Source organism: Ptiloglossa arizonensis, chromosome 3, assembly GCF_051014685.1.
Source record: "Ptiloglossa arizonensis isolate GNS036 chromosome 3, iyPtiAriz1_principal, whole genome shotgun sequence".
NCBI classification, from domain to species: Eukaryota; Metazoa; Arthropoda; class Insecta; order Hymenoptera; family Colletidae; genus Ptiloglossa; species Ptiloglossa arizonensis.
In genome coordinates this window covers 3,586,790-3,613,628 of record NC_135050.1, presented here as the reverse complement: position 1 = coordinate 3,613,628, position 26,839 = coordinate 3,586,790, and the positions used below count along the sequence as shown (strand labels likewise).

Genomic DNA, 26,839 nt, shown 5'->3' with positions numbered 1-26,839 from the left:
ATTGTCTAAGTTAACAATGACAAATAGATGAGATTCCAAACAATTTAAATATTTGTTTACTTTCTATGAAAACGAAAGTAAATCTTATTATTAATGTATGCTTAATGACAATCAAAAAAATGTATGCTTTTATGATGTAAGTATCTACATGTACCTAAAATAATTTGATTAAACAGAAAAGTATATACTTTTTTCGTGCTTCAAATCACCCTTTAATTTAAAAGTAATTTGAAAACTTATTTAATTTGCTATAAGTTTCATAAACTTCAAATATCTATTATTAAAAGTGACGTAATAATACATACTTGTACAATTCGTAAATCTAATTAAACATGGTAAATATAACAATTAATTTAACTATTCTTGTGTTATTATTATACATAATTTCAGATTTCAGATTTCAGGACAATAATGTGTGTACGATAATAAAACTAAAACCAGCTTTCGTGTAAAATACAATATACTTTGCATAATCGACAAGCTATACAAATTTCAGCACCTGCGCCGTATATACATATGTATGTACATACATTTAAGATAATTGATCGTTTTAGGATGTTTGTTTTGTAACATATTTGTTAAGAAATTTTCCTTGTAATTGTAATTACTGGCAAAACGTGTATGTATATACACGTTTAAATTTATATTCTATAATGTGTAACTAAAATGTTTTTGATCTGTATTTGCGATAAAATTTCATTTCAATCCTGAAAACTACATATTCAATAAGAAAACTTTATCGTTGCAAACACCTAGTCTAAGGTATAATACATTCTTTTTTGCCACCAACTGATACGAGAATTATTGTTAGCATTCAAGATTCATTATTCTATATATGCAGATTTTGTTCGCATTATTCGAAATTACGAAAGTTTAGAACCAAATTTGACTTTAATGACAATTATATTAAAAATATATTAAAATTTCGGGTTTCTATGTAAAACTTGTTGAAGTAATCTTTATTTTTCTTTTTTAAATAATTCGTTTTATTTTTGTGTTACAAATATTATTATGTATTATAATTGACAATTTCTCGTAGGAACTGATGTAGACTGACGAATGAACGATGAAAGCAAACAACAAAGTCTTTTATAAAAACATGTGTTACCAAGTAGCGTTACGTATGTAGCGGTAATAATTTAGTTACCCACATCGCGCCAGTAACTACATAGTTTTGAGTACAGGCTAAGGATATCTTTTGTTTTATGACGTAGTCATTAACCGACAGAGTTTTGAATTGTACACTGAAATAAGAAATTAAACGTTTTATTTTGCAAGTGAGGTGAAGTGTCCGGTGTTCGCCGTATATTTATTTTTTTCTTTTCGGTGTTTACTGATCGCGAAATAAATTATTCGATACCACGTGAAAAAGGTTAACCTATTCCACCACCTGTCAGCGCATAACCTCTTCAACCACGCGTCAAACTATTTCAAAAAAAAAAGATCCGCCTTCATGTATACCGTTGCTATGTGTGCGTCTTTATCAGTAGATAATGTGATATATCGAGTCGAGTTGAGGTGTTTTTAACGTTCAGTCGGTTCTTCCTCGCGGCTTGAAAGAGAGAAAGAGTAGTGTTGTTCTGTAGTGCAGCTGGGTGCAAGAAGATCCTTGAAGAACGTACACCAAGATGGCTGCCACGCACCTTGACGTTGGCCTGCGTTGCATCAAATATCTGCTTTGCGCTGTTAACTCCCTCTTTGTGGTCTGTAACCACATTCTTTCATGTTCTCTTCATTCGATTTCTGAAGATTGCATCATATTTCGTAAATGCGTTTTCCATACAGTCAATCTACCATTCGTATTCTTAATTGATTTACATCTATTCATCCTGCTACTATTTTTATATTTTGTTCAATTGTATGTTATCATTAGTTTCGTCAATTAAAAGTACTCATACTTCTTGCTTATGACTCAATAATCAATGTTAAATCATTTTCATGTATTGGTCAAATGCATCAAATGTTTGTTTGATCATTTCTGTATTTACTTCCATTATTTCTTCCATTTATGCATTTGCTTAAAAAATAATCTGTCTCTTCCTTCAACCGTACTTTTATAATATTTGTCAATTTAAGCGTACACACATGTGATTTGAAATTGAATAAAGAGAAAATTTGTAGTAATTCTTAATAAATGAATTCTAATATATCAATCAGTATCTACTCATATCGAGTTATTGTACTCCAATAATAATTATTTATTCATTTACTAACAATTGCTAGGTTCTATTCAATTTAAAATCACTTGTGTATATACATGGTGTTTTAGCCAAATGGGATCATATAAATATATACTTTGTTTTCAATGATATAAAAAATGTTTATGATACAATTTGAAAGGTTTTGAGGAAGGAATGTCATAGAAAACACTTTATTCTAATAAGCGTCTTCTAATTTGTTCAAACTTTATCCAAACCATTAATATGTTTTATTAGAAAAACATATTTTTGGTATAGGTGGCCTCTTTCAGTCAAAACACTGTTCTATATATGAATAATCTCCAGTTCAGTTCAATTCTTCAACTACTCGATTAAGTTATTTTAACACACTATTTAAAACAGTGATATAAACAGATAAAGAGCAACGTAAATAATAATGGATAAATTAGTAAATAAATAACTATGAAATCAATTTCAATATATATTTATATGAAAAACTGATAAATGGTTAACTTAAACTGTTTTGCAAAATGTACCACATAGAAATGAATCAAAGCAAGTATTTATCCGTAAAACTATTTAAATAAATAAAAATATGTTCAAATAAACAAATACTAAATATGCATACGTATATATAAATATATCAATCAAGCTGTAAGGAATAAAATCAGAACAATAAATAGGGTTAAGGCCGACAGTGACGACAATTGCAGCAACGTCGATTTTGTTCTTTGTCCAAAGCAAAAGAATACGAGAATGTCCATACTTTGTGCTGAGATTCAACAAGTTAGGTCAACTCTCGATATGAACGCTGATCATAGCTCTATGCTATCGCCCGAACAGGCAGCAGGATCGATACCGGCTGGGCGAGGTCAGATCCCGATGAATTATTACCGTGCAGAAGGCTTGCAACGACGCAGGCTACCGATGCTTTGCAATTTTTCACATTTTTTTACCAGGAGTTCCATTATATTTTTACTTAAAGAAGTTTAAGAGAAACGTCTAACAAATTGAAGAGGAATAATTTTAAACTGGGAAAGTATGCGATAGAAATATGAAAGAAAATTATTGGTATTTGACGTTTGATGAATCTATGCGAAGCGAAATTATCGGAATAAATGAACATCAATGGATATTGTATTAAGTAAGAGCAAAACAATAACGTTCGTATTTTCTTTTATATAAAAATATTTTTTAGACTCAATTTAATATTTCTTGAAATTGAGTTAAGAATGATAGCAATACACATTAGAAATTAATAATTAAAAATAACGTATAAAATATAATTTCTATAAGAGGTACATTTTCTCTAAAGTAGTACATTAATACATTAATTGAAGTTATTATTTCATTACTTTCGGCCAAGAGATTAAAATTAACAAAATAGATTCATTAGTGTTTTGCTGTGCGTGAAAATTCTTGCTTTCTGTGATTGGTATTAAAGTAGAAAACTGTTGTCTCGCAGACGTAAATGGTTCATCTTATCAGTTTAGATAAACTTGTAATCTCTTTGATATTGATAACAGAATTCCACTGTCTTCCTCTCGCTAACATTTGTACAAAATAAAAAAAAAATACCTTTTAAACGACATGCATTCAACTAACACTTGTTTAACGGGATTATAAAATTATTCGTATCTTTCAACAAATTTAATCAAAGAAAACAAAATCACGATTCATTTCTAGGATTAAATAGTTCTACAAGTCTTTTGTAATGTACACTATTGCAAAGGTTCTCAATTTGTCTCTGGTCATAGCGTCGTTATTGTTAGCGTCTCGTCAATACTTTCGCGATGCATCTAGGCCAAAAGAAATACCTAACAGTTCTGTTTATTAAATACTCAAAACCAAACAACTTAATATTTAATAACTATTTATTCTTAAATAGAAAAATGGAAAATTACTTAAAAGTATTTGATAAAAGTTTTCAATGTTTATAGATGTTAACCTTGAAAATTTGAAATACCTCGCAATGTCCTAGATTATTAGAATACTTAGTTTGAAAACTCCACATTAAATATTGTATAGAGAAGTGTATGTTTTTGAAATCTCAGGTTTCGGACGAGTGCTTGAAATACTACAGGAAACCGAATTTCGAATCAAATTTTTTATAAGCTCGAAAACCTAGTTATTTTTGTGTATATGCATAATTTAATATCTTCTTCATACATTTGTTATAAACTTATAAAATATACAAATTTACAAATTTTTGCAACTTTTTCATACATTTTGTTATAACCATTATAAAGTTGTGCGTGAAAACGTACCTTTAGTAAGTACATTGTATGTATGTTTTTTTGACGAAATTCTCGTGTCTACACTATTAATTTTACAATGCTTTGTTACTGACCCGTATACATTAACGTGGTACTTATTTTTTGACTTTCGATTTTCTTTTATCACACCTCTGTGAATTATGATACTTGATGAAAAACTGATCCGTACGAAATTTCAGTGTGATTGAACAAGGGAATGAAGCCATGCTGCATTTAAGTTGAAGTTTTTTAATTTTAACAATTTCGCGGTAACTTTGGATATATGTACTTGTATTTCCTCATTCTTAAGTTATTGACTCAGAATCGTTAACTTTTACAGTTAAGTATTTTATACAACTTAACAATTGAATTCATATCTATAACTCTTGGTTTTATTAGAAGAAACACAAACTAAGATCCGATATAGAAGAGGCTATATTTTGCCGCATGATTGTATATTTATTTTTGTTATTTTTAATTGGAAAAACAAGTTAAGACTAGTTAGAATAGTAGAATAGTTTTATGAAACAAATAGGTGTTTCTTATATTTTAGTAAAATAATATGTAAAGTGTTGCATTTTTTAAATTCTCAATATATTCGTTAAAATATATTGGGAACGTGTGCTTGATTTTACAAAATTACAACGAATTGCAAAAAAATATACATAATTAAGACATAAAACAATGCAAAAATATGCATATTTATGTTTTTAATAAAAGTACATAAATGTACATACAAATGTGCATACAGCATTACATTCAACAGTAACAAGGAGTCAGTTGAAAATTAAGAAGGCACAGAGGCCAGAGGAATAAGCTGCTTACTTCATAGATTCACACAATGCCACAAATTTGAATTACTAGATGTGAACAATTTGATCAATAATAAAAAAGCATATGATTCAATTCCATGTTTGTACTTGAATAGACTGACTTACCTTATAACTAATTGAACTCACATTTCTTCCAACTGTCAACTTACCAGCAGTCAACTATACATTACTATATGTAATATACAATTCATGTTTCATTTTTGTGCATATTCATGATTAGTAGTCATATACTATTATGATTACAATAGCAACAGAGTGAACATTTAACGTTTTACAATAAACAAATGTAATAAAAAGAAAACAGTTTAATATTTATTATCAATTACCGAATAACGACTAACTTTTACCATGCCCAGTCTTTCCTTGTGATCCCTCACCGATCATCTCTTGTTAATCTTCTTTCTTTTCCTTTCATTGCGCTTTCAGGATCAGATGCATATACACATACATGCATTTTCTTGGGCTCATGCTCCTTCATATACATGGTGGTTCACATAAAGTGTTACAAATTGTTATTTCAATAGCAAGTAGAAATGAAGTTAAAATTCTTCCTTTGATATCATAGAGTTCTCGGGTGTCTTTTATGTGACATAAGGCATTGTAAATGAACATTTCAGAGGATACGTGAATGCCATTCTTCATTTTTTTAAATCAAATAGCACATGAATCATTAATTTCTAAGTAACTCGTTTAAAAACAAATAACATTTATTTAAAATGTTTTTTCCTACTGTGCAATATTTAAAAAAATATAGTAATAAATAACTTTCAAGAGTTATATTAAAAGGCACTATCGTCTTTCAGTAATATGAGTTAATTATAATCACCAAGGATTAAATAAGTTTAAAGAATTTGTTTATATATTTTATGAACATTATACATTTAGAATTAATTTTAAATGGTATTTGTAATTCATTGTTAGAAAAATACAAAACAAAGAATACTTATTCAATCAAGTTTCTAGATAAGTTATCTATATGCAAAATCTGAAAATAGTTTCAAATTCAGTTGACTCTATATAATTTATATGTTAAATACAATTTTATATAAAATTAGAAATATATTGACTATTTTTTTTTTTATTCATAATCTGAATGTCTTATTAATTTTCAAGTTGATTTTGAAGTCTCATAAATTTATTAATATTACAGTTAACAGGGATAATGATAATATCTGTTGGAACAACCATTTATGCAGTTTATGACGACTTCTCTCATTTCCTCGATACAAGCTACTTTTCTCCAGCAACTCTTCTAATTGTAGTTGGAATTTTTGTGTTCGTGATAGCTTTCTTAGGATGTTGCGGAGCTCTTAAGGAAAGCACCTGTATGGTTCTTGTAGTAAGCATTCTATAATTTATGTTATGATATATAATTATTATATATTAGTTAACACTAAACCTACAGACATTTCAGTTTATCTATTTCTATCGCAACTGATCAAATGACTGGTCTTTAAAATACCTTATATTTCTTAATATAGAATAAAGATAATAGTCAATCTGTCAGTGAAAAATATAGTTTCTACCACTTATTATATATTTATTTGCCATATTTGATCTGGCATGTTTTCTGTTCACATAAACTTGTACTTATATTTGTGACTAGTACTGCATGATTTTCTTTGCCTACCTGTTGCTCTTTTTGATATTTGATGGCAAGTTCTTCTTCCAATTAAAATAAAAATTCTTGCCTCAACACTCCTTCTCCTATAATTTCTTTATACAAGACCCAAGCATTGAACTTGGCTAAGTTCAGGATATTGAAAAATATCTGTAAAGGTCATCTCAGAGATTTAGATTTTACCGTGTATTTTCTGATCATTTAATTGATCACATCTACACCGAATTTGGTGCTATTAGATAATCTAATTATCTCTGGTATTCGGACATCATTTTCTTCAATTTCTACGGAATTATATATTGAACTAAAAATCAGTACTTTTTTATTTAGTTTGTCTTTGTAAATTGTCAGAGTACAATTATTTAAACGATATATTTGTTGAGAAACGTATCATATTGTTCTTTTTCTGTTTCACCAATTTTGGTAGCTCCCTTCTATTTACGCGAATTGTTCTAACGATCGAAGTTTTCTTTACTAAAAGTTTAGTTGCTATTGACACGCTTGTAAAAAAAAAATTGTCCATGGTTATATTTCTTCCATACCCCGTATACGGTTCTACTAATTTCAGAGTAATAAACTCCCTAAGCGGAACTAAAAGTTCTCTCCTTTTATCTTTTCCCAAATATGGAAAGCTGTTTATTATATATTTGCTCTTTGCATTGTACGCTAACCAGAATTTTATATCAAATTTGTTCGGTTTATTGAACATGCATTGAGTGAATATATATCTTATTTTTGTTGGAAACAATTATTTAACGATAGTAATATATGGTCCTGTTATAACAGTTTTTATCGTTTTCAATGAATTTGCACCAAACTTTCCGTTTTTTATCTTGCAACAATGATAAAAATCGAGACAGGAGGAAATAAACACAGAGTTATATTCCTTCTGGACGTAAATCAACATCACCTTTGTCTCGGTTCTTTTAGATCGTGTATCATTACGTTTTTAATTAAAGTCATTCAATGTTTGCATTACTTTTCATTGTAACGACTTTATAATTGCAAAATTGAGTCTTCAAGAAAATATTACTACAAAAAGATTTAAATCATTTAACCGATCAAATGACCGGTCATGATAGGTTTAGTGTTAATTTTTGTTTATATTTTATAACAAATATTCTAGATATCAATTTCTTTTGTGTCTTTTATAATCTTTTAAAATATAAGTTTATTATTTCATTTTACAGAAAACAAATAAAAATAAATATATTTACAGTTTGCAGTATCACTTTTGGTAATTCTTATAATGGAGTTAGCTGCTGCAATTGCAGCTTATGCTCTTCAGGATAACATAAAAGGTCTTTTAACTGAAAAAATTAATACCACCATGCATCAATATGGAAAAGAACCTGAAGCAACAGATGCTATTGATTTTCTACAGTCAAGAGTAATATTTCAATTCTTATTATATGTAAAAATAATTGACCATGTCACAGAAATGTATAATGCTTATTTTCTAGTACAAACGAAATTAAATTAAAGTTTCTAACAATTAATAGAAACTAAAATAAATATTTTATGTAATATTTAATAAGATTACTGCTTGTACATCTTAACATATACATTTATTAACAGTAAAAAAATGACATTTTCATATTTTTATGTATATTTTAAGTTATATTGTGTAGCTACTAGTAATTCATAATTCAATAATCACACAATGCATTTTATATAGCTTTATTGTTGTGGATATTATGGATATGAAGATTGGGCAAACATTACGACAGAGAATGATCTACCAAAATCCTGTCAACGTTGTACCACTTTTGCTAATAAACATATATGTCATCCATATGAAACTGGATGTATTACACAACTTTCACTTATTGTTCACAGAAGTGCACTCTATATTGCTACTGGAGCTGTAGCCATTGCTCTTATTCAGGTTTACACTTACTTTATTTACTTTGATTTAACTATTGTATGAAAAGAACCATATAATTAATTCAAACAACTTAATGCACTAAAAATGTAATGTAACAAGATTTTAATTAAGATTTCCAAAGAAATTTTCAATCTCCCAATCTTTCAAACATTTTTTTATTAATTCAAAATTGACTATACATTTTTCAATCTAACAAAAAATTAGTTTATTCTTGCTTTTTAATAAATGCGATTAAATTAATGAAAAACAAAGAAACAACCATCATATTCCTTTTTTCTTTATTTTTTCTTTTCTTTTCTTAATTTAAATCAAATAGTAATGTAATTTTCATAATCTTTAAATTTAAAAAAAGTTGCTAATTTTAATTTTTTTTATTTTCAGTTAACTGGAATAATGTTTGCCTGTATGTTGGGCCGAGCAATTAGAAGACAAAAAACAGAAAGAGAGCGACGTAGATGGGAACTAAGAGAAAGCTTGGTCAATGGATATCAACCATTAGGAAAATCTGACCCTTTTACTACTTTTCCTGTTGTTTACATGTCTCCTTCTGATCCTTTAAAGAATACGTAGAATTCTTCTTCTTGTACATTTCTAATGAATTAATTTTTTATTTAATAATTTGCCATAAATATTTTATTTTAGTGTTTTTAAACTTTTTATGTCTCAATCTCACTCTACCTTTTGGAGTTCTAAAGGATAGTATATATAACCAATTCATTGAAAAATATTTTTTATATCCTTCCACTCTTTTTCTTTTTTTTATATGAAATTCACCTCAATTTGTGTGTTTCACATTTAAAACTTTATTTTTTTTAAAATGCTTTCAGAAACATTTTGTAGTCTTTGTACCTTCAAAGCTTTACAAGAAGTTCCAAGATTTAACACTCATTTTACATGCTTTTGCACAGCGATAAGACTTGAAATACTGAAGCTAACAATATATGATTTTACACCTTAATAGTTTAGAATATATTTAATATTACAGTTGTTTGCTCTATAAGTTACATTGACAAATAAGTGTATGACGTATAAGTACATGTTTGTTAGGATTCTACTGGTATTGTATTTGACCTTAATTCCTATTGGTATATATGCTTTATGTATTATTTTTTTCATGCTAAATTGTTTTTATTATATATGCTTTAAAATTTGAAAATATGAATTAAATGTAATCAATACTTTTAGTGTAATTTTTTCGCGAGCTTAAATAATGTTTATTATTAGTTACATGAAGTGGATTAATATTTAAACACTGAACAACTTACAAAAGACCTATTTTTGCAACAATATATTTTTTTACAATTAAGCAACAGTAATAATGCTGCAAATACGAGACCCCAAGAATTTTACATTCAAATCTTTATAATATATTTTTGCTGTGGTTGTAAAATGTACCTAACATAATTTGTACTTTTTGTAGAATGTTTTGAACTGGATTATATGCTTATCTGCAAACAAATTTCTGCAAAATTTCTATGTATGTCAGGTTCTCACGAGAAACATCACCTAACAATTGCAAAGATTATATAATGAAAGTAATAATTTAATTTAACACAACATACTCTGAAATGAAAATCAAATATATTAAATACAAAAAGAGTACTATTCTAGTAAGCATATATTTGTACCAGTTGTAACACATACTTATTTGTCAATATGGTCTATAGATTTCTACTCAAAACCATAATTTTAAATATATTCTAAATTACTAACCACCTACATATAATAAAACTATATATCAGGAACTTCATTATTTCAAGGCCTATTAGTGTACAAAAGTCCATTTAAAAATAAGAGTTGTAACTTTGGAACTCTCCATGATAAAAATATATGTTCCAATTACAGATATGTAATATTTATATAAAATTGCAATTGTAGATGTACATAAAAGTGTTGCATGTATTTCTGTAATATACATAGAATGAAATGAATAATTAAATATTTTAAAATTAAGACTTTATACATTTTATTGCAAAAAATTGCTTCCAAATTTTAGTTTGCAATTTCATTGAAAAGTCGAAGCTCTCTGTAAAAGTTCCTCAATTTCTTTATTCCTTGATGAATTATTTAAATAAGGAGGTGTTAATTCACGATAAGCTAAACAAATTCGTCGCGATTTTATATCTTCTCTTAGAACACAATGTTCCCACTGATACCTAAAAAAAATTTTAAGTTTAGTATTGTTGCAACAATAAATATGTACAAGCAATAATATGAAAAAATTGATTAATCTTTTAATTATGTCTCATTTTTAGTGGCGGTTTTAAACTTATTAGGGTTTAAAATTAATTACTTTGAGAGGCCTTTTCTAATTCTGAAATGTTTTATGAAAACATTCTACTTTTTCATTCAATTTAGTAAAGTATTTACACGTCATTAACACTAAAATTACAGATATTTAATTTTAAAAAACGTAGAAATACATCAAGTCATTTATATAAACTATATAACTTTTTACAAACAAAAACTTCTTTTTATGTTTCTGGATAATAGTTAAAGTAAAAAATCAATAAGTTAGGAACTTTGGGAGGTCCTTTTTGCATGAGAGTTTCATACTAGATCTGCTTTTGTTTATTTTGTGTATTAGGTATTATATGTAACTCATATTATATATCAGAAGTCATGTGCAAATAATTGTTTTGAACGATTATTTAAACATTACATGCTACAAATGATCAATTTAAACCTTAAACGCAATATTATTTATATATGTATAATTGTAGCAATTTTTATTTGTTATTCATAATCCATAAAAAACTCTTTTACCTTGCAGCACCATAAAGAACCATAAGAGATCCCTCTGGCATTGGTAATCTTATAACTTTGTCTTGAATCTTTTCATTTTCATTCCTTACATCAAACTTCATGTTTTCACATGTTGTAGAATATTCGGCAATGCTTTTCAAATTATATTTGGTATCTGGACCATAATAAGGAATCATTGTTAGAATTGAATTGCCCATAACATTAACAGTAACTATTCGTTCACCCCAAACCCAGCAATCATCAATATGTGGATCTATCGAAGCTCCTCGTAGTGGGTCATACTCTAAAGTACATTGCTCTACTGTTTGGAAATCCTTAAGTATAGGCACTTCCAAAAATTTCTGTTGCACAAAATGGGTAGATTCTGGGAAACCATTGAAAGAACCCAAACGAAGTTTTCTCTTCTTGAAATTGCATTTTGGACCGAAGTTCTGAATTTATAAAATTATGTTTTCAATTATTTAATCTTTGTTTTCTTTTAACAAAATTTGAGTACTTGCAAAATACATTTATTTCTTTAAATAAATATTATATATCAGTAACTAGTATCTATTATTTTCAGATTTGATTAGTTATTTTAATAATAGATAGGGTAAATGCATGTAATATGGCATAATGCTAGATTTTGAGAGATAAATGACAGATTTTACTTTCAACTGAATTACTTCTACATAGACAAAAGGCAGCTAAACATATATGTATATTGACTTTTAAGCTTCAATTGGAAATCCATCATTGAAAGTGAAATATTTTTGTACTTGATAATGCTCAAAACTATCTGAATAATTAAAGTTTGTAGTAAAGGTACACTCACAAGTATTTTTAGATAATTCATTATTACGTATGTTCATTTTTCTTTGAAGTTACAAATGGGACAAGCACTTTTTATATAAAACTTATAAGCATAAAATGTAGGTATACATTTGTATAAACAAATACTAGAACATTATCGGTTATTGTTCAGCCAAAGTTAAATCAACATGACTTTAAACATTAAAATTTCAAAATTTGTAAAATAAAAACAATATTTTTATTTTAGGATCAACAAAAAATTGAATTTTCTATTATGAAGTTCTGTTTAACTGCGTTGCAGTCGAAAGAACTTTTAACAGTTGTAGTGTAATAGCTACAGGTTAAACATATTGGACTGTAATAATGAGATCTCGAGTTCAAATTCTATCCAGACATTTTAGGAGTATGTACATTAATATTTTGTTGTGTAATTGCCAGATTTATCTCGTTGCATGATCGTCGCTCTAGCCGTACCATCGGGGAGAATTTCGCTTGAACCAGTGAAGTGTAATATATACAAGTCTTGACTGTTACTTTGTAAGAAGTTACTGACTAACATTTAAAGACTACGGAATTAATAAAAAATGAAATTGAAAAATGTTTGGTTTTATTCTCATAAAAATATTTATAACATATTAATGAGATTTTTCTGATGATAATAAGACTAAACACGATGTAATTTGAATAATTTTTAGTTACAGTAAGCGAGCCACGCGATCTGTTATTATGATCAATTAACGAAATGTACCACTCGTTTAACTGAAACGAGGTGTACTGCTGTCTTTAATTACTTTTAACTACATTCTACTTTTTTCCCTTTATTTAAGTTCGCACCTTTGCATGTGTTACACCAAATTACAGTTTACCTGTTTTCTCAATAAACTTTGGTATGAAAAAATCAGACTTTGCATACCATTTAAATAACGTTTCTTACAATATGATTATTTAACTACATTTATATTTACTTAATATTTACCGCTATTTATATGTTGATTTTATTCAAAAAGGAAAACCATTTATCTATGTTTAGTAAGTTTTTGAAATTGGGCACTTTATATTATGTGCAGTTACCCTATAGTATATGAATTACTTTGTTGAAAATACCTGTTTTCTTCTTCCACTCTGAGAAACTTCCCAAGGTATATCATCCAGTGCTTTCACCAATAAAGCAATGTCATTAGAATTCAGGAAATTTAGCTATTTACATACAAAATATATAATGTTTTATTTCTGTAAATCATAACTATATTGGATGTATTACATAATTTGATTATTGTAATTATTTTCTACATTAATGGACCAATTCAAATTTGTTTTTGTCTTGAATGTCTTGAAAAATCACACAATTGATAATTATAACGACTACTATTAATCTTATAAAAACACTGAAGAACATATAGTATTGTGTAGTATTCCGCTTGAATAATTCTCTCATTGTAACTTTAGTTTTGGTAACAAACAAAATTTTTAAGTATTACTTCTTGAGTTCGTATATGTACCTACTAAAAGATACCAACAAATCATAGGGTTTTATTTAAAAACTTAAAGGTAAATTTAAAAATATTGGCATTAAACCACTTATAAAAAATGTAATATAATCAGTTTTTAGACCTTTCCCAATCAAATTATTCAATGAAAACAAATTAGAAGCAATCTACAAACATTGGAAATAATGAAGTTAACCAAGTTGTATATCCAATATATTAAAAGATAGTAATCGTTGTGTATACTGTTCAATACGAATTTTTATTTGCAATATATATTGGATAATACTTGTAGAGAAATGCTGGGCAGGGCATTGACTCCTCATGTGTCTACTCCCCTTCCAAGCATTCCTTCCCCTTACAATATACATAATACTATGCAAAGATCGTAAGTTGTTAAGTCTCTACAAACTGAACAAGAGAGAAGCAAGAAGACTAGGCCTTTACTTCACTTAATTTCTACTAGGGATCTTCACATCAAGAAGACTTTACTAAGCAATGCATATTGTATTACATAGGAGATAATCTCCAGATTCCCGAGAAATATATAAAATTGAGGGTATGAGGATCTTATTGCATAAGAAAATTCCTCATATATATTTATAAAATTAAGAGTAACTTTAATACAAATCTGAACAAAAGTATAATACACTTTCAAGTAGGGTGTTAGAAAGTAAAGTGTTAATAAGGCATCATTACATACAATTTATCGGGTTTATACATATTATGAAAGGTATGAAAATTTTGTTGGTTTGCTGCTAATTAATATTCCGGGACTATATTTACGCCAATGCATTTGATTCGTTACTCGTTATCGCTTTATCTCACTCTGTTTCAATATCTCTCTTTTATGACATTCATCACGCGATAGACTTGTATAGGGTGATTCTTTCGCCAGTAAACTTCAAAATCGGTGCCACCATCTAAACATTTCAGTGACAAACCCATATTTGTATATAATGATTCGTCGATGAGAAGGTCAGTGTTGCTGTTATGTCAGCGGTTGGTCGACGACGACGAGTACTGAATCGGAAACGGTTACATTTGTAAGAGAGAAATAGAATAAGACGGCGATACTCCTCTGGAGTCTAATAACGAAAGATTCACCCTGGATATATGAGCGTCTTAGCTAACAATAAAAATGCGTGTAATTCGACTAGGGACGACTAATCTAATTCGTTGGAAAATTACGAGCAGAGAAAAACCCCAATGCGTATGACGCATGTAACGAAATGTAACATTATTACCATGTCTCTCTCAATCGTCAGACCTTAATCCTATTGAGATGTTATGGATTGATGTCGACAAATACATAAAATAAAAAATCCTAAGAATTTAGATGAACTCAATGCTACTATACAAGAGAAAAGGAATAATATTTCGATCGAGCATTGTCATCATTTCACTGAATTTATACTGAGATGTTTCCAGGAAGTTATATGAAATAAGAGTACAGTATTGCTTCGTTATAGATTGTCATTTATATTTCGTTGTAAGTAGTCTCTTTATCCCCTCCATTGCTTTTATAGTTGCCGCGGTGAGTATGACAAACTACTGCGAGTGCGAGAGAGCACATGACGGCAGCAAACCATAAGGTTTGCTAGAGTTTTTGATGGCTTTGATAACTATTGATCTTATATAGTGACGATCTTTAAATTTCATTAACCAGCCCCTACTATCATTGAATAAAGGCGATATCCCAATTTCATTTTCTATTTTGAATACTTTTTCCTGTACAATCAAAGCTGCTGAAACTCGAGCAGTCTTTTATGATTTATCGTCATCATGCGCTGTCTCGCTCACTAGCAGTTTGCTACACTCGCCGCAGCAAAGAACAGAAGAACTACAAAATGGAGGGCTGATTCATTGTAAGTCGTGCTTGTCTTCCAAGTGGACGATCTGTAACGAGACAATACTGTAATCCGTCACAACGGTATGGCAAAATACGAATAAGTCGATATGCTAAATTAAAATTAATGTTTAGAGTTTTCATTTTGATGGGGAGAGGGCTCATTTTCTAGATAGTTGGGAATGAGATATGAAGGACTGTAAAACTATAACGTGTTTCTTTTTATACTATTAATTAAGTAATAAAAATATATGAGATGGGGAAGCACTACATGAAACAAAAGTATTGCTTCCTGAGCAATGTTTTATTACTCGCAAGAGTTTTGAAGAAAAGGGAAATAGTCTAAAATTTACAGTCTCCTCCAATGGAACTTGGCAAAGATGAGGATTTTCTTTGTTCATTAGAGTTTCTACTCTTATTAAAGATTATAATGGAAAAGATCCATGTAAAAGAATGTTCTGTCAACCATATAGGATCGTCAGGAAAAATGGAAGTTAACGCTATAAAGGAAATGTTTGCAAGATCGCAAGAAAAGTATTTATAATGATTACCTTTATTTAAATGAATAATTTAAATGAATCTCAAAGTAAACAATTTCTTAAATATCAAATACAATAAATACCTTAATATAAACACCAGGAAATTCTAATGACTTTCCTTGATGATTCGGGAAATTTGTGTAAAAATCACTATTCCACCCAGGCCAACAGTAGTTGCAACATGGACAGTAAACATAGCTGGAATATTTCTGAAATATCAAATTGTTATAACTTAAAATGGTTAAAAATATAATATAAAATAATATATAGAAATTCTTATATGCAAATTGAATTTAATAATTAAAACAAAGTACTATATTAAACAAGTAGTTATGAACCACTTCAAAAAAAAGATTGTTATATATGTAGTTACTGCCTTAAATTTGAAACAAAAAACCTAATTATTTACTTCTGACACCACTTGTAACCATATGACATATGTTATTTCGATCATAACACAACATTAGCATAAATTACTAAATAAAGAATCAAACATCATATTTTGTTGACACGTCAAAAGCAACCCTCAAAGAGCTCGTTAATTATCTTACCCATAACTAACAATCCATTTTTTTTATCCATCTCAATTTACTAACATATTCAGTGGAACATTAGTGGAATATAATAAATCATTAACATATATATCTTCTTGCACTCATCAAGAAATAGATAAAGGTTTTTTAAAATTTATTAGTTATTATAGCCTATTAACTTGTGTGATGTAATGTTTTGTACTTTTACTAAAAAAATCTGAAACACTTGAAAATAACAGTGATGCTATAATTATGTATTGTACTATACTATAAATCTATTTCCACTTATTTTTAAGTAATGTCAAAAAGAAGATATAGTAAATCAGTCCAAAATTGAAAATAATATAATATTAATAAAATGAATATGGATAGTGTGAAGAGATTTTTGATTAATCACAGACCTCTCTAAGATTAACTAATGCTTGATGCACTACAACTAACAATACCTGATTGAACTGATCATACATTTGGTTTATAATCTTCAATATGAACAAAATATATGCAAGGATACAGGTGAAGGCACAAATGCATATGTACAAATTTGTGTAATTTGAAGACTTACTGAACTAAATTTACAATTTTTATCTATGTTCTTTTTATTGCAATACTCTTTTATTACTGTGTTTGTAATATATAATTTTCTTAATAGATTAGTCAAATAGTCAAGTAAAAATGTGAAGATAGGCTTAATATTATAGATATTAAATATATTACAAAAGTTTGTTGCATACCTTGCAGGATACCTTGTATAGAATATAAATGAAAAATGAGAATTAGCAGATTAATTATAATTTATTGAATAAAGAAGAATTGAACTCTTCATTTATTTGAATAAATATGTCTTTCTTTTCATAGTTTCCGACCACAATATGTTGGCCCATTTTAGTGATATATAAAAATATAACTTAAAATGATATGAGAAAATACTTACCAAATTATATTACTATTATCATTGTAAATACATATATTTTTTCTTTTGTAAGAATTCAACTCTTTTTGTCTATATGAACAATTTTTGTTATTTTAACCACTCAGTAGACAGTTTAGTATCATTTTTATTAGTAAAAGAATTTTTTATATGAACTTAGGTTATATTTTCATTTATCATTGAAAACGATCAAAATACTATGATAAAAAACTGAAAATAAAAACATTTTTATGTTGACTAATGAAGAGTTTAAGTTTATGCAACAAACAAACAATTACTCTAAATATTTTTAGTAAGAAATTGTAATCTTTAAACTCTTAATGAAATCTAACCTTTAATTGAATTTTGAGATCGGGTTTAGTTATTTTATATTTCTTCTCACAGACGAGACACGATCTTATTCCTTTGCAACCACAAGGTCGAACTGTCTCCATTTAATGAGAAATTAATCAGTGACTTTAATGATTACTAAAAGAAAGTTTACTGAATCACTATTATGAATCGCTTCTGTAAATAAGTTTACTTTACGAGTCAAATGAATTTAAAGGAAAAGTCACCATATTCTAAAGATGCCATTGATTAAAATCAGAGTAGTAAAGAGTAGTAAAGACAAAAATTGATACATTAATGTTACATATTTTTATATATTAATATTCATATATTATTGCTCTCAAAGTTTAGTTTATCATTACTAAAATCTATTATCCAAACTATTTAAAAATAATAATTTATTTAGGATAGCTTCTGATAATCGGTTTTTTGTTTGAATCATTGTTTAACCAAAAACATTCTTTCTGGTGAAACTAATGTGACGGTGAAAAAATCTTCGAGCTAGGTGATACAGATTTGGACATAAGGACTTTTGTTACTCCCAAATTTTAAGCGAATTTGACTGAAGATTTGAATAAAAAATACGTTATATCGTTTAGAATATTCTTTGTGATGAAGGAAAAATGCATACAGATGTAAAATATCTGTTATTTCCAAAGTAAGCCATTCTAAGGATTCCCCACTCTGTCCTATCTTTACCCTATTTACATTGTTCTTTGCAAGCATGCCAATCTTTTCACGTAAACATTACTACATACAAAATTACATGTTAGTAACAACAAAAAATAAACTAATACATTTTTATAATATTTACTATATGTAAAAAAAAGATCATCACTTGTCTACAGTTTCTATAAATACATTAATGCGATCGGCAATTAATAATAAGATATACTAGTATGACGGATAAACTTAAAAACTTCGACTTGGATGGCGTCTGCTGTAAGGTAGCTCTTCGTCTCCTACAAATCTTAAATTCATATGTCATATATTTTTCTAGTTAGAAATAAAGCCTTAAGGACTTTTTGATCAAACCTTGTACATGCATACATACACTATTTTAAAAAAATATTGACTTTATTACAGTGTGATTTTGTTACAGTTTATCCTAATGTATCTTATAATTTTATAACTAAATTATAATACTCATAACTTCTGATGGCTTACATTTGTTAAAATGTAAATCTGAATCACAATTGGTTGTTTTATTAATTTTACAACAAAGTTTAATTATAAATATCCCACAATGCAATATATCCATCTTTTGCAGCTGTTGCCATCATATATTTGACATCACATGCATCTATTTTCATTGAGGAATAAGCGATATCATGTACTGTATCTCTGTGTTGGTCTAAAACAGCTAGTGGTTTTAGACTTTTCCAAGAATATATTCTAACTCGACTGTCCCATCCTCCAACTGCTAAGATCTTGGCATCAGGTCTTATAGTAATCACAGATGTACCAGAATTTTTTAATGTAATATTAGTTTTGTTGCACAGTAAGTGATTTGCTGATAAAGTAAATACCTATAGATTAAGAATGTAAGATTATATTAACGAATGTATTATATCGCTAAAAAGTTGAATTATGTTAGTACAATATAAATTAACAACTATATTTTGTATCAACTTAAAATTTATACGTATTTAATACAACTAAATATTTTCCCACTTCTCAAGCTTCTTAATTATTTCTATTCCACTATTACAAAATTTAATTAGTATTAAATATTTTACCTGCAACTGATTAGAAGGACCACCTATAATTCCCTTCATTAAGACAGAATCAAAATCCAAAGCCATTGGACAGGTCTCTATGGTCAAGGAACTCAATATACTTCTTTGTCTTAGATCCCATAAAAATAACTTGCCTCCTTCATAGCCAACTAAAACCAGTCTTTCATTTTTCAATGGTTTAATGAACATTACCTCTCCTAAGTTTTCAAAGTTTGAAGGATTTAGTTTCAGCTCCACATTAAATGTACTTGATGACAATATTCCAATATTGGATTTCTTAAGTGGTACAAATATTTCATTTTCAGAGAATGCTTGAAACCTACCATAGACATTTTAAGTTTATTATATTCAAAAACATATTTTCTATATACTAAGTTTTATTATAATATTATAATTTTTTATTATATGTAGTATGTTATTTCTTCCCTCATAAAATATTTTATTAAATATGTACACAATAAATTATTTTTATATGTGTACATATATAGACATACCTGCAGTAGTGATAATAGTCTATATCAATGGATTTGTACAAACACCACTGAGATTCCATTTTTTTATATGCCTTTATTAAACCACATTTATGTTGTACAAACAAATTCTCATTATTTAAGTTTTGCAAATTTAAACAACAATCTTGTCCAGATTTAATTTGACATAATTCTCGATTTGTCTTTAACACAAAAAATGTTTACTCTATATTGGCATAATTTTGTATTGCCATAATACTTTAGTAAATTTAGTAATATTTAAATGATAATATGTTTTAGCATATAATTTAATTCTATATTTCATAGGCATTTTGTTATATATGTATTAAATATAAAAACATATTATTGAGGTAAACATATAATCTAATGTGGACAAAATAAAAATATGAACGTGGCACATATAAGTATGGTGTTGGAAAATATAAGTAAAGTGTTAAACAGTTGTTTTAGTTAACATGAGTATAAAACTGAATTTTAGTGATAGATAAATGTCAATCTTATTCTAAGTAAAGTAAAATATTATAATGTAAATCTGCTTAATTGTAAAAATCAAGTTAAACATAAAGTAAGTAATTATTACAGTAAACACCGTTTAAAACATTATAAGTATCATTTTGATGTATTGATTAAATAAAAACAAAAAATGTTAGGGACTCTTTATGAGGGACATATTAGAATTACAAAAACAAAAGTGAAAGTCAACAAATTATTTTAATGGTATAATATGAAAGAAGAAATTTAAAATTATAGGTGTAGATGTAATATTTGTAAAAAGTTTCAATCAAAGGAAATTAAGAGTAACAATTGGAAAGCAACTAAAATTACCATTTGAGAATATTGCATTTGATAGTTTAGAATATGTAGTAATTTTAGTTACTTGATTTATCTGATTACTATTCCAAATAGATGGAATTAAAACAGTTGTGTAAGAAAATTGCTACAGAAATGATAAATATATAATAACAATATGAGCTATATAATAGCTCATAACGTGCTATAGAATTCAAATGAATTTCATATATTTCCAAAAGGTTGGCACTTTAAAATAGTCATATTAGTCCATGTTATACAGAGTAATGGTTTGCAGAAGAAATGGTAGGAACATATGAAAAGTGTGAGTGAAAGATTAACAAGCTAAAGTCAATATTGAGCTAATGCGCTTATAACAACAAACACATTAATTATTGGATTCCTATATTCTACATCTTTACATTTATGATCTACAGATATTAGGAGTGTTACTGTAAATCAAAATTAACTAAAACTATAAAATAAAAGAATTTTGATAAAACATTGAAAGAAACTGCAATAAAAAACAAATTATTAGTTTTAGGTAATCATAATATGCCTAGGTTAATTATCACTATAAACTGCAATCAAGAAGAATTTCTAAACCTATATACGATTGGATTTACAAAAAGAAAAGTATTGTACTATTTTATTATTATTAATTGTTAAAGAGGAAGATTTCACATAAGGAATGAATGAATATAATAGTTAATGTGAGTCAAATGACATTGGATAAATGATAAGAGATTTTTAGTAATTATAGTAATAAACCAATAAATTAATCAATATTTGGTATTGAATATAAAAATATATTGGGTTACATGTATAACACATCTCACTAAAAGTTATAAGATTTAAAAATTTCAAAATTATAAAATTTTATTTACTTCTAAATTCCAGATATGAACATTGCCTGAGGCGGTACCCACAAAAAGTTGCTTTACATCAAAGGTTACTTGAAAAAGAATGCAATTAACGCAGCCCATATCGCCGCGGAAAATATATTTTGGATCCGGAGGAAGTAAAGCCATGAAAACAAATATTCGGCAATTTAATTTTTTAATATTTACTGTATAAATGAATTTTTTATCAATTTGCAATAAATTGATTTTTCTGAACACACTTTATACTTGTATGTAGAATATGGACACTTCTTATAAACTCTAAGACTATTGTGCTAGGATAGAATACGATTGATACTGATATTGTCCTTTTTGACATCTGTCGTGCAGCATAGTATTACTGTAATCTCTAATGTACTATTTAGCGTAGTATTTAACGTAGAGTGCCTCTATTTAGAGGAGCTCGAATTCATGTTGATTATGATTGACGTGTGTTGGAAAACCGATCCTATAGCTTTCTAATCTAACCCCACTTTCTCATACTTAATTAAATAAAGTAAAGAATTTTAATTGCAAATTTTACTAATATTATATCATTACATTATTATATTATTGTATCTTTCTTTATATTTTTTTATGGTTACATCATTATTTGACGTACATATTTTATTATATTGTATATAATTCGTTTTCGTTTGACAGCACAATTACAAGAGGTTCCTGCATTTTTTAACATGTCACAATATTCTTTTTCAGTTTCAGCTGGCAATTTTAAGATCATACCAAATAGTGTGCATATATAGAATGTATGTACATTTTTAAGCAATGAACCTTACATGAATAACCATGGATTGAAATAAAAACTTATTTGTGACAGATAGATAAGAAGTCATCTATTATTTTTATAATTAGTTCTTATTCGTTATGCGTTATTTAAATAAAAATATGTTTATCAAAGGTTTTACTCCTGCCCTTTCTGTTACTGTATGTGCCTGTCTCATATATGACTGTGTAGTAGTCATCTTTTGGGACTAATTATTTACATTACATTGTTATTTATAAAATATTATAACAGCCACAGCATTTATGGGTTTTCCAATATTGACAGAGAAAACTGTTATATTAATTATATGCCAAATTCGTTAAGTTATTCTGGAAGTAAACTTTATTTTTACGTATATGCAAATGGTAATCATACAGTCGAACACTGTTCACAGGTATCAGTAATAATTTATTATTTATTGTGCTGCCCAGTATCATTAAGAAATTGTGACTTGCAGAAAAATTTAGCAAAATATTCAATCAATATTGATTAAGTGACATCACTAATCAACGAAGATAGGGATGAAAATTAACATCACAAACAATTTCTGTTGCAACATATCTATAATCATTCATGATTAGAGATTTGATAATCAACATTATATATTAATTTAATGTGGAAAATGTTAAATAATACAATAATTAATAAGATACCTGAAAAGAGAAGTGACATGGTAGAGGCTTCAAATTGATATGATACCTGATAAGAGGAGGTGGCATTAAAAGAACTCCAAAATTATATTTATGTATATTTCAAATTAAAGTATCTTGGGCCTGAAGGAGGCTTGCACGTAAGGCCCGCCTTCTTCCCCCCCCCCCGTCTAACATATACGGGCGTAGCCGCGGTTGCGCGCTGCACGAGGAGCGGCACTGAAAGTCGTGTGAAATAGTAAGGTAATAAAATATGGAGAAAGATAAAAACGCCTTCAAATTTTTCAATTTAATTTATTAATCGGTACCTGTCTATGTACAAGGCTGCGCCTGCTAAACAATCCTTCCTATGATACAAGACAGAGGGCCATTCAAGAATAAAACAGCATTTCACCACCGAATTCATTACATACATTGCAATCAATTTTTTTAATCACAACCGATTAAAAAAAGGAGGCATAACAAAATGAAAAACTCGGTTTACTATTTACAAAAACAATTGATCAATTATCGATAGATTAATTATTGACAAATTAATTGCATACTGTATGAATCTGAAAGATATTTGATTATGTTTTAAGTTACAAAGATAACTCTGTATATAATTAAATTTATCAATTACATTCAAATTCATAATTGTTTTTCATTTACATGATTTTCTGCCAATGAGCTAAAATAATTTCCAATTCAAGATAAATTCATAATTAAATTATTTAAAAAAAATAAATTATTGAATAAAAACTGATTAAAAAGTTAGAAATATTTCTTGTAGTTAAACGATCAATAATCAAACGATAATTAATTAATTATCTGTACTAACTGTAAGGTCTCTTGTAAGAGACCGACAATAGTTACTCAATTAACTAATTCATCTTAAGCATAATTATTAACCAAATCGCGACAAAGTATTTAAAATAATTAAAGAAAATTTGTTTAACTTAAAGCACCTCAAATATTTTGTCCCTAAGCATTGTGCTCTGACTTACAAAATTCGCTGCGAGTTTTATTCAATATTTTTAGTATTTGGCGATCTTATTTTCCCTCACAGTTTCTTATTACTTTCTTTACAAATTAATTTATACTTATTACGGTTAACTTTATGTTTCATGCCATTTGTCTGCTTTTACGTGCAGTATTAATGTTGCATTCTTTTTTGGTAGTTTTCTTCATTATTTGTAGACGCTTCGGTGCGTATGAAATTATAAAATAAATAAATGTATCAAATAAGTATCGCTAATACGATACCAAACAATATTCTTTCAGTTTTTAATTATTAATGCTTGGACTTTCTCAAAAACTGCCTCTAATGTAAAACAATGTATAATAATAATTACATTGAAGATTTTTACATAAGAGAGATTCACTTGCATTTTGTGATAACAAAACATATTACTATTATTCGTAAAGATCGCGCTGAATAAATTGTAGCATTTCATAATTATATGACTGCAGCATTCTACGTGATTTTTAAGTATTAATTACTATGTTTGTGTTATTTTCTATACAATGTAAATTAATTTACACAATACATTTTTTCAACTCCCGCTTTTTGTATACATGTATAACAACTTCAAATTATTTATTCGTATGTGCCTGGATTGATCTTCACAGATCGATGAGCGCTAAAAAGAATGATGAACAAGTTTTTCGTATGTTTTTTTTGTATCTATGTATGTCTACGGAATATTTTCATGCTCATTTTCAAATATGAATTACTTACATATAATAAATCATTTAGGAAATAAACTAATTAATGTAGAATCGCTGCATTTCAAAATTAAAATTAAATTTTTTACAATCGTAGATCGTCGAAGCGTTGAGAAATTAATCATTTAAAAAAGTGTGTACACATGGTTATGTATTTAAACATAATACTAGAAATATTCTTATTTCACTTAATATAGGACTATATTCAATGCAACAAAAAATATTTCGTTCGCTTTTATAACAAATGTAGATATGTAATAAATATTTATTTACAAATCCACATTTTATTTAAAACAATACTTTACACATTCTTCAGCAATTTAGCATACAGTAAAATGGTTTAACGGCGAAGAATGAACTCAAAAAACATACTAATATTACAGGAATGTTCAATTGCTACTAAGCAGTACTGGTCATTTGTGTACCGATATTTTCTAATAAGATTCAAAATATATACATGGATAAAGGTGATCAATTCCTGGGAATCTATTTCTTCAGATCTATATACTTTAGAAATTATGTATTTTATGTAATAAGATATTTTATCTTATTTTTATTGATAGTTTGCAATATAAATATTGTTCATTTTGGATATAGAAAAAATGTATAATTAAAAATTATTAATCTGCAATTTATGCTGAAGAATATTGTGCAATAATGAAACAGTAACTGTTGCATACTCCATTTTCTCATCACTCCGACAATCTATCAATATTTCATTTTAAAATCTCCTTGATCCATATCTTCTTAATAACTTAGAGCGCAACAAAGAGTAATTTCAAAGTAATCCACCTTTTCGCCCAAATAAAAGTGAACTAATAGTTCCTAGAGCAGATTGCGTAGCAGATTCTTTTGTAACCGTGATAGGGATTGCAGGCGTGACCTGTCCAAGGTCAGGTCTTGTAGCTCTAGCACCAGATCTCCTTTGTCTATTTGATTCCCTGCTTGGCACGGACTCTTCTTCCTTCTTTTTAACAATTTTCCGTTTTGTTGACGAGGAATCACTTATAGAGGAAGATGGTGAAAGTTTATCTTGACTTCCACTCGACGACATGGAGCTTTTCAGAAAAGTTAACTGAGCCATGGGGCTTTCGGTGCGTCTGGTATACAAAGAACCTTGAAACGCTAGCGGAGAGATCGACGAACCGACTGTTGTAGCCATTATAGTATCTATGCCAATCCTTTCAAGCTTTTCAACTAAACGGATACCAGTAAGAGCTTTTTGGTCGGATCTAGAGAGTACGGTACGCTTCCGGTTTACCTATTAAGAAATATAATTTAATGTTCAAACCATTACAAAACAGATTGTAGTTTATCATTTGATTATTATTTACAATTGGAATATACATATTTTATACTAGCCAGGAGAGATACCCAAGTACAACATTAACCTTTCAATGGGATGTTGCATGATAATAAAGTTACTCAAACTAATTATAATTTTTGATGGACAAATGGTTATTACTTTACGAGATATTTAATGTTAACATTTTGATAGACATTTGCTTACCAAAATCAAGCCTTTCATGTAAATTTGAATCATGTTGTGACTTTTTTTCATAGTATAGTTTTTTTTTATTTGGTATCTGTTTGTTATTTGTATCGTTGGTAATAGAGTGTAAAAATTGATTCTTGAAAGTGGAAATTGCAGTACAACTGTCAAAGGGAATTTGCACAATACATTTCCACCTTTGGGACTGTACACTTTGACACATGTCAATAACCACAGTTTTAAATATAGAAAATCTTTCTACCACTCTCAAATGTGCAATCTTAAAAAGGAGGTTTCCATTTAAAAGTTTTTTTTTGTTAATCGAAAAT

At 27.9% G+C, this 26,839-nt stretch overlaps 4 protein-coding genes across 12 annotated transcripts in view; 1 reads left to right on the top strand and 3 right to left on the bottom strand.

The window, feature by feature from the left end:
- Window positions 1–1,140: 1,140 nt before the first annotated feature.
- LOC143144261 (23 kDa integral membrane protein-like) lies at window positions 1,141–10,547 on the top strand. Its single transcript, XM_076306511.1, has 5 exons — window positions 1,141–1,703; window positions 6,398–6,586; window positions 8,088–8,258; window positions 8,547–8,756; window positions 9,138–10,547. The coding sequence occupies exons 1-5, from the start codon at window positions 1,629–1,631 to the stop codon at window positions 9,324–9,326; spliced, it is 834 nt and encodes a 277-aa protein (XP_076162626.1). The 5' UTR covers window positions 1,141–1,628; the 3' UTR covers window positions 9,327–10,547.
- On the bottom strand, window positions 10,502–18,559 carry LOC143144259 (alpha-ketoglutarate-dependent dioxygenase alkB homolog 4). 2 transcript variants are annotated; one of them, XM_076306510.1, is made up of 6 exons: window positions 18,205–18,559; window positions 17,980–18,115; window positions 16,270–16,395; window positions 13,419–13,511; window positions 11,523–11,953; window positions 10,502–10,912 (listed from the first exon to the last, which is right to left on the bottom strand). In XM_076306510.1, the coding sequence occupies exons 2-6, from the start codon at window positions 18,079–18,081 to the stop codon at window positions 10,762–10,764; spliced, it is 903 nt and encodes a 300-aa protein (XP_076162625.1). In that variant the 5' UTR covers window positions 18,082–18,115; window positions 18,205–18,559; the 3' UTR covers window positions 10,502–10,761. The 2 variants fall into 2 exon arrangements, with proteins under 2 accessions (XP_076162625.1, XP_076162624.1); XM_076306509.1 differs by lacking the exon at window positions 18,205–18,559 and having other exon boundaries at window positions 17,980–18,193.
- A 483-nt stretch (window positions 18,560–19,042) lies between these two features.
- LOC143144341 (guanine nucleotide-binding protein subunit beta-like protein 1) lies at window positions 19,043–22,739 on the bottom strand. Of its 2 annotated transcripts, none has more exons than XM_076306656.1 (4): window positions 22,500–22,739; window positions 20,211–20,389; window positions 19,717–20,035; window positions 19,043–19,506 (listed from the first exon to the last, which is right to left on the bottom strand). In XM_076306656.1, the coding sequence occupies exons 1-4, from the start codon at window positions 22,617–22,619 to the stop codon at window positions 19,204–19,206; spliced, it is 921 nt and encodes a 306-aa protein (XP_076162771.1). In that variant the 5' UTR covers window positions 22,620–22,739; the 3' UTR covers window positions 19,043–19,203. The 2 variants fall into 2 exon arrangements, with proteins under 2 accessions (XP_076162771.1, XP_076162769.1); XM_076306654.1 differs by having other exon boundaries at window positions 21,884–22,546.
- Window positions 22,740–23,585: 846 nt separating this feature from the next.
- The window catches only part of Milt (trafficking kinesin-binding protein milt), an 87,245-nt gene continuing 83,991 nt past the window's right edge, over window positions 23,586–26,839 (bottom strand). For all 7 annotated transcript variants that reach the window (XM_076306568.1, XM_076306567.1, XM_076306571.1 and 4 more), the window contains one exon: window positions 23,586–26,279. In XM_076306568.1, coding sequence (XP_076162683.1) covers window positions 25,797–26,279 — 483 coding nt within the window. In that variant the 3' untranslated portion in view covers window positions 23,586–25,796. The remainder of the gene's footprint in view (window positions 26,280–26,839) is intronic.

Excerpts from the sequence above, each read along its gene's own strand:
- LOC143144259 (XM_076306510.1), bottom strand. The coding sequence starts at position 18,081 with ATGGAGACAGTTCGACCTTGTGGTTGCAAAGGAATAAGATCGTGTCTC. Across the intron at positions 11,954-13,418 it reads AGAGTGGAAGAAGAAAACAG|AACTTCGGTCCAAAATGCAA; the intron begins GTATTTTCAACA and ends TTATAAATTCAG. Across the intron at positions 10,913-11,522 it reads GTTCTTTATGGTGCTGCAAG|GTATCAGTGGGAACATTGTG; the intron begins GTAAAAGAGTTT and ends AATTTTTTTTAG.
- LOC143144341 (XM_076306654.1), bottom strand. The coding sequence starts at position 22,027 with ATGGCTTTACTTCCTCCGGATCCAAAATATATTTTCCGCGGCGATATG. Across the intron at positions 20,390-21,883 it reads TTCATATCTGGAATTTAGAA|ACAAATCGAGAATTATGTCA; the intron begins GTAAATAAAATT and ends TTTGTGTTAAAG. Across the intron at positions 20,036-20,210 it reads GACTATTATCACTACTGCAG|GTTTCAAGCATTCTCTGAAA; the intron begins GTATGTCTATAT and ends TGTCTATGGTAG.
- LOC143144261 (XM_076306511.1), top strand. The coding sequence starts at position 1,629 with ATGGCTGCCACGCACCTTGACGTTGGCCTGCGTTGCATCAAATATCTG. Across the intron at positions 8,259-8,546 it reads TTGATTTTCTACAGTCAAGA|CTTTATTGTTGTGGATATTA; the intron begins GTAATATTTCAA and ends CATTTTATATAG. Across the intron at positions 8,757-9,137 it reads TAGCCATTGCTCTTATTCAG|TTAACTGGAATAATGTTTGC; the intron begins GTTTACACTTAC and ends TTTTATTTTCAG.